The sequence below is a fragment of the Corylus avellana genome, chromosome 7 (genome assembly GCF_965113065.1).
Source record: "Corylus avellana chromosome 7, dhCorAvel1.hap1.2, whole genome shotgun sequence".
NCBI classification, from domain to species: Eukaryota; Viridiplantae; Streptophyta; class Magnoliopsida; order Fagales; family Betulaceae; genus Corylus; species Corylus avellana.
Genome location: NC_142496.1, coordinates 25,204,101 through 25,212,447, shown reverse-complemented (window position 1 = coordinate 25,212,447; position 8,347 = coordinate 25,204,101). Strand labels below are relative to the sequence as shown.

The window sequence follows — 8,347 nt, the reverse complement described above, 5'->3', positions numbered from 1 at the left end:
TTTATCATTTGCTTTATATGATATTTAATATTCATTGTCCATACTTGGTGGTTTGAAAAGAACTCTTTTGATAAAAGAAAATTGCAGGTACTATTCACAACCAATTGAGGGTGCATAACAAATGGGAATTTTCAATTTGTGGGTTTATTCATGCTTTATTAGGCCTTACAAAGCAAAGGGTTTATTCAAGCATGTATCAGGCACGTGGCTCATCACACGTACGATCGAATAATTTCTTGAAAAGTTTGATCCCTTTCCACCTTGATTCCATGTAGTTGCTGGAACCATCTTGGGTGTAAACTCCACACTTGAAATACATGGTGGCTTTCCCTTTATCTTTCCCCACATACTTTTCTACGCCATCGATGAATACTCTCACTTTCCCTCCATTCACATCGTGGATAATGTTTACTCTGAACCACTTGTCGTACAGATTTGATGCCACCAACGTAGAACCATAATATTTCAAGTCTCCATTGTAGATCCTCAGCTGCAGAGTGGTGGCGCCCTCCGCTGCACCAAGGATTTGCGCTATTGCCACACCGGTGGTCCCTTTGGGCACAAAAGCGTACCCTTCAAACTGCCAAACTCCCGATGAGTAGTCATGTCCCTGGAGCGAGCAGAACCAAACAGAGTTAAATTATCACTTATCCGAAAAGCTTAAACTAAAAAGAAAATAGTTGGTTTAATTAGAGAGAGCTCACAGCTATACGAATTTCAGTGCGTGGCTTGGTCGGACTGTCGGGCTTGAAGGGCTTGTCATTGTTGTAGACCCATAACGTCCGAACTCCATTTTTGTAACTGTAACGGTCCTGTAGGGGTACATTATATGGCCTCTGCAATTTGAGGTTGTCGTCTGTAAGAGGCACAGGGGTGAATCCATCAGTAGGATCAGCACCACAAAGGGGCTGAGGTTCAAAAGAGCTCACAAGAAGCCAGATCACTAGAACACTATTGCAGAAAGAAGAATTCATTTTCATACAAGTTCAAGAGAGCTCACAAAAAGCAGGACTAGTTTTCCGCATTTGGCGCCAGCAGATTTCAAGAGTGGACTTGTACTTTTCCAGTCTTTTGTTTGGCGGATTTGCACTTTTCCAGTGTTTGGTTGTTGGGTGTGTAGAATTCTATATAAAAGTTAAAAATATGAGAATTATCGCTAAAAGAGGAAAAAAAGAGGAAAACAAGTAGGATTAAATCTTGAATATTGAAGTATTAGAAACTGTGTTACAATGCTATCGGCTAATGAGGGGCTAACAAAAAAACTTAAGACTAAATAAGTAAGAGAATAGTTCATTGTAATTATTTGACTCATTTTTTTTTTTTACCCTTTTTAATTACTTCTGTATTGTTTTAATTTATTTTGAGTCTATTGTTAAGAACCTTACCACTTTTTCGGTTTTAGGATCACCAACTCTCTCTTTATTTCAGATCAGAAGTGAAAAGGAATGAAGGATCCGACCCAGGAAAAAGAGCTATTTTTTAAAATAGAAGGATCAGAAGTGAGAAGGATTAGCAGATTTTTTATTTTTTATTTTTTATTTTTTTGTAAAAAAGTTAAGATAAATATAACAATAGTTTCAATGACATTGTTTTGAATCATATTTCAACTAAATAATATAATTATATAAGAATTCAATTTATTAATTGTAGTATTTATATAGCAAGGAAATCTATTGAGAAAAACGTACACTAACAACATTAAGCAATTAATGCTACAAAACAAAATAAAGGCATTAAATAAAAATTCAAGAAGAATAATGGCTATACCTCTAGACGTATTGTAAATTATTTCTATATTTACAAACATGATAAATTAGGACAATTTGAAGAATTGCAATTGCTTTTTGAACAGTTTGTTAAATGAATTGCAATTGCGAATATGATTTCTTGTTAGTATGTGTTTATACATTTTTTTTTTTAATTTGAAAAAATATTGAAATCAAAACAAATTGAAAAACGTTTGAAGTGAAACAAAAAAATTGTATAGACAGAATCAAATCTAAATTTTGAAATAGTTTGAACAGGAGGACGATCTAGAAACAAAATATTGAAATCAAAACAAATTGAAAAACTTTTGGAGAGAACAAAAATTTTACAAACGTAATTAAATCTGATTTTTGAAATATTTTGAACAGGAGGAGAAAAACATTTGGAGAGAACAAAAATTGTACAAACGTAATTAAATTTGATTTTTAAAATATTTTAAACAGGAAGACGATCTAGGAACAAACTGAAAAAAGTTTGGAAAGAAAAAAATTCTTCAAATTAAATGGAACCTTTTTTTTTTTTTCTCAAGAAGCACAAAAAGAAAAGGAAAGAGAAGAAAACCTTGTTGACGAAGATGATTTTCCGTTCGTTTGTTGTAGTTTGTGATGTTTTAAACTGTAAAGACAGTTAATTTATCACGTTCAATGAAAGGGGAAGCCATGTTTGAGTGAAAGTGAAACAAAATATTGAAATCAAAACAAACTGAAAAACACTTGGAGAGAACAAAAAATGTATTAACGTAATTAAATCTAATTTTTGAAATATTTTGAACAGGAGGATGATCTAGAAACAAACTGAAAAACATTTGGAGAGAAAAAAAAATTGTACAAATTAAACGAACATTTTTTTTTCGCAAGAAGCACAAAAAGAAAAAGAAAGAGAAGAGAACCTTGTGTGACGAAGATGATTTTCTTTTCTTTGTTGTCATATGTGATGTCATAAGGGCAAGGCTTAAGTGCGGTAGTCTTGAACTACCGCACAGTGCGATAGTTCAAGACGACTGCGTTTTGGTCAGTAAAAAACTAAAATTTTACATTAAATATTAAAATAATCAATAATTAAAAAATAAAAATATTAAAAAACTAAAACTATTAAATTTTTTTTTTTTAAAAAAAAAGGAAAATTAAAATCAAAATCAAGGGGTGACTCCATAGCCGGCCTGGGGTGGTCCCGCTACCCCTAAGGGCTAAAAGAAAGAAAGAAAGAAAGAAAAAAAAAGAAAAAAAAGGTTTGGTTTTTGAGGGCGGCTCCACCTACGGTCTAATTTCTTTTCTCCTTTCCCCAATTTTCTTCATCTCTTCTGTTTCCTTTCTTGACTTTCTTTTCATTCTCTTTTCTTTATTTAATCCCTCTCTCCTTAACAGATTTCAGAAACATAGAGAGAGTAGAGGGAGAGGGTTGATCTGAGACAGAAATTGAGGGAGAGGACGAGAAAGAGAGAGAGAGATGGGGAGTCAGAGACAGTACGTGAGTTTTAGTTTTTTAATATTTTTATTTTTTAATTATTAATTATTTTAATATTTAATGTAAAAAATAATTTTTTTACTGACCAAAACGCGGTCGTCTTGAACTACCGCACTGTGCGGTAGTTCAAGACTACCGCACCTAAGCCTTGCCCATGTTTTAAAATGTAAAAATGGTTAGTTTATTACGTTTAATGGAAGGGGAAGCAGTATTTGAGTGAAAGTGTGAAACATGGTAACTTTTGATTGTTTTTAACTTAAAATGACACTTGGCAGCATTTTAAAATGCCACATGTCACAATTTTATGCCCTGCTACTAAAAACTCCCCTATTATATATATATTAGCTTAGAACCCGCGCTATACGCAGGATTATTCATTATAATTTGATTTTAAAACTTAAAATACATCTTCATTGTATTTTTTATTATAAGTCAAAAAAATTGTGTAAAAAAATCTATCGTGCCTATTTCAATAAAAAAAAAAAAATACAAATACAAAAGGTTATTCAATAGTATATTGTTGAACATAGTGACACAAATCACAATTACACATAAGTGTGCATGAATATATAAATCACATAAAAATATACGATCATAAGAACCATATATAATTTTAGTTTTAATCCATATAAATTAAAACATATTAAAAAATTCTCATATGTGTAATTTAAAACCAGCTGGAATAAGTTAAAACATAAGACCCTTAAATCATAAGACCCATAAAACATATTAAAATATTTATTCTCATAGGAGTAGTTTTATTTCTTTCAACAAAGAAAGAGATAAAAAATCGTAGAAAGAATATTAGAACACAAAAAAACATAATGAACAACAAAGTCAGTTAAATTTACAAAAGAACAATAAGAAATTTGAGTCTTTCACTTAATATTTAATGCAATCAAATAAATCATTTCAATCTTTCCTTAATCTAAAAAATAAATTAAAACAACTTAAATTCGTCCCCATATGTGTAGTTTAAAATGAAAAGCATTCAGAAAAACAAAAAAACGAAAAACTAGTAGAAAATTAGAAAAAAAAAAAAAAAAAAAAGGGCAAGAAAACATGAATTTTGATTATCAAAGTATTAATATAAAATTAGCATAAAATTTTAATATTTTTGGTGTAATACCTATTATATTTTAATACAAATAAAACTCATAATTCTGAACATTCAAAAAAGCAAATGAAAAAAAAAAAAAAAAAAAAAAAACCTATAAAACATTCAAATGAAGAATAGCTGAATACCCACCAAAAAAAGGGGCTGAACAAAAAATTTCACAAAACAAAACGGAAACATATTCATCTCTATCTAATCTCTAATTTAAAATTGTGTTTGGTACAAAAAAAATTCTCAAGAAAGAAACTAAAGATCATCCATTCACAATTGCCAAAAATTTATACATAAAAACACAAAGATACATTCATCTCGAATATCTTATACCTTAAATCATAGTTTGGAGTCACATATATTTCCATGAAACTAATCAAATAAACTTTATGCAACCGTCAAATTAATAATACTTAATTTATTGAATAATTTATGTATGGAAAACTCTTGAAATATAATCAACACAATTAATTACGCTAATTAATGACCAGAGGTAAAAATTAAAAAACGGTTCAGATATTAAAAACATAGACACGTGTCGCAATTCTAAGTACTCTCTACGTCAAAAATCGGCTTATATATATATATATATATATCATATCTTAAATCATAGTTCGGAGTCACATATATTTTCATGAAACTGATTAAATAAACTTTATGCAACCGTCAAATTAATAATACTTAATTTATTGAATAATTTATGTTTGGAAAATTCTTGAAATATAATCAACACAATTAATTACGCTAATTAATGACCAGAGATATAAAAAAAAAAAAAAAAAAAAAGGGTTTAGATATTAAAAACATGGACACGTGTCGCAATTCTAAGCACTCTCTACGTCAAAACTCGGCTTTTATATATATATTAAAAACATGGACACGTGTCGCAATTCTTCTCTCTCTAAACTAATTATATGGTTTAAGTGTCTTAACTATTTCTCTCTCCCATAATTTTGTCTCTCTCTCTCTCCCATAATTTTCTCCACTTAAATATCTTAAATCTCTCTCTCTCTCTCTCTCTCTCTCTCCCATAATTTATGTTTGAACCAATTTTTTGATTTTTTATTTGTAATGCATTGAGTTGTCTTAATCAAGAATACAAAAGGTTTTCAAATTCTCTATTTCTCTCTCTTTATTTAATTTTCTTTTTATCTTCTCTTGCTTTATGTTTATATCTTAATGTGAGATATATTATTATATATATATATTCATCATCATCATAATGCATTGAATAGTCTTAATGAAGAAAACAAAAAGTTTTCAAATTCTCTATTTCTCTGTCTTTATTTAATTTTCTTTTTATCTTCTCTTCCTTTATGTTTATATCTCAATATGAGACAATTAAAATATATGAGTTTTATTTGTAATATATTTAATTGTCTTAATGAATAAAACAAAAGGTTCCCAAATTCTTTCTTTCTCTCTCTGTTTATTTTTCTTTTTCTCTTCTCTTGCTTTCTATTTATATCTCAATGTTCCTCTGTCAATTTCACACTCAAATCAGGAAAAAGACAAGACTACAAGAGAGAGGTAGAGAGAGTTTCTAATCGTTGTTTCTCAATGATTTCTTTTCTTTATTTTATTTTTTTGCAAGAATAGTTCTTTTAAATTTTCCAATCGTTGTTTCTCAATGATAAATTATACTATTCTCAATGAAGAGTAGAATAGTTATTTTCAATTATATTAGTATTTTCATTTTATTCGTTTTTTTTATCTTTATTTGCATTGCTTTTTTTTTTTTAATATTTGGAATTATATAGGTTTTATTTGTATTGAAATAAGATAGATAATTTATTTGATTGCATTAAATCTTGATTGAAAGACCAACTTTTTTAAAGAGTAAACCGATTTTTTAACTTATTATTTTAAAAAGTGAACCGTTCATTTTTTTTTCTCTCTCTCTATCTCTCTTTTTTTCCTCTCTCTCTCTCTCTCTTTTATTTTTTTTTTTTATTTTTTCTCTCCAAGCACTCTCATTCCACATCTCTCTCTTGAACCGGTTCATATCTCTCTCTCTCTCTCTCTCCTTTTTTTCCTCTCTCTCCACGTCTCTTTCTCTTTTTTCTCTCCAAGTCTTTCACTCTCATTCAACATCTCTCTCTCTTAATTTCAGAAAAAAAAAAAAAAGACATCTTTCTACCTCCACTCTCCAACATTAATATCTCTCCTCTTTTTTCTCTCCATCTCTATCTTTCTCTTTCTCCACTCTCCAACATTAACAAAAACATAATCTATTGGCCTAAAAATTCAAATTGGAGGTAATTATTCTTCTTAACTTTTTTTTTTTTTTTTTTTCCAGACCAACAATGTTTTACCATATTCTAATTTATATAAATTAAACTAAAATTAAAGGTCTTATGTTTTAATTCATTTGAATGTTCATAGATTATTTTTTTATTTATTTTGTGTGTGTGTGTGTGTGTAATTTACTCGGATTTTCAAGCATATTTTTAAGGTTTTTTTTTTTTTTTTTTTTTTTTTTCTCTACTTTTGAAAGCAATATTATTTTGCCTTTTATTTTTAATATTCATAATTATATAGGTTTTATTTGTATTGAAATAAGATAGATGATTTATTTGATTGCAATAAATCTTGATTGAAAGATTTTGTTTTATGGGAGAGAAATAGTTAAGACACTTAAACCATATAATTAGTTTAGAGAGAGAAAAGAAAATGTTCAAACATAAAATTATATTTAAAAAAAAAACGGTTGAAACATAAATTATGGGAGAGAGAGAGAGAGATTATAGGAGAGTGGGAGTTAGCACAATTAATTTAAAAAAAAAAAAAAAAAGAATTCAGATATAAAATTATGGGAGAAAGATTTAAGATATTTAAATGGAGATAGAGGGAGAGAGAGATAGACAAAATTATGGGAGACACAAATAGTTAAGACACTTAAACCATATAATTAGTTTAGAGAGAGAAAAGAAAAGGTTCAAACATAAAATTATATTTAAAAAAAAAATAGTTGAAACATAAATTATGAGAGAGAAAGAGATTATGGGAGAGTGAGAGTTAGCAAAATTAATTAAAAAAAAAAGAAAGAAAAAGAATTCAAATATAAAATTATGGGAGAGAGATTTAAGACAATTAAGTGGAAATAGAGGGAGAGAGAGAGAGATTGACAAAAAACGATTGAAACACAAATTATGGGAGAGAATTAGCACAATTAATTAAAAAAAAAAAAAACGATTGAAACGCAAATTATGGGAGAGTGAGAGTTAGCACAATTAATTAAATGTCTTAAACCATAGAATTAGTTTAAGACATTTAAGTTGAGATAGAGGGAGACATAAATTATGGGAGAGAAAGAGATTATGGGAGAGTGAGAGTTAGCAAAATTAATTAAAAAAAAAAAGAAAGAAAAAGAATTCAAATATAAAATTATGGGAGAGAGATTTAAGACAATTAAGTGGAAATGGAGGGAGAGAGAGAGGTTGACAAAAAACGATTGAAACACAAATTATGGGAGATAATTAGCACAATTAATTAAAAAAAAAAAGATTGAAACACAAATTATGGGAGAGTGAGAGTTGGCACAATTAATTGTCTTAAACCATAGAATTAGTTTAAGACATTTAAGTAGAGATAGAGGGAGAGAGAGAGAAAAAAAAAAAAAAGGTTAAAACACAAATTATGGGAGAGTGGGAGTTAGCACAATTAATTAAATGTCTTAAACCATAGAATTAGTTTAAGACATTTAAGTTGAGATAGAGGGAGAGAGAGAGACACGTGGGAGATGGAGTTAGGAGGACACGTGTCGCAATTCTAAGCATTCCCTACGTCAAAACTCGGCTTTTATATATATATATGATTAGATAGATACTAACACATAACCCACACAATGCGCAGGATTATTCATTATAATTTAATTTCAAAAACTTAAACGCATCCCATCTTACTTTTCATTATAAGTTAAAATAGGTGTGTGCAAAAATCTATCACGCATTTTTTAATAAAAATACATACTAAATGTTATACACCACTCTAGTACATTACTAAACA

General features: G+C 28.8%; 1 protein-coding gene across 1 annotated transcript; it reads right to left on the bottom strand.

The window, feature by feature from the left end:
- Positions 1 to 21: 21 nt before the first annotated feature.
- On the bottom strand, positions 22 to 987 carry LOC132183815 (citrate-binding protein-like). The gene is made up of 2 exons (XM_059597254.2): positions 705 to 987; positions 22 to 610 (listed from the first exon to the last, which is right to left on the bottom strand). Exons 1-2 carry the CDS (start codon positions 978 to 980, stop codon positions 197 to 199), a joined length of 690 nt encoding a protein of 229 aa, XP_059453237.2. The 5' UTR covers positions 981 to 987; the 3' UTR covers positions 22 to 196.
- Positions 988 to 8,347: the final 7,360 nt, after the last annotated feature.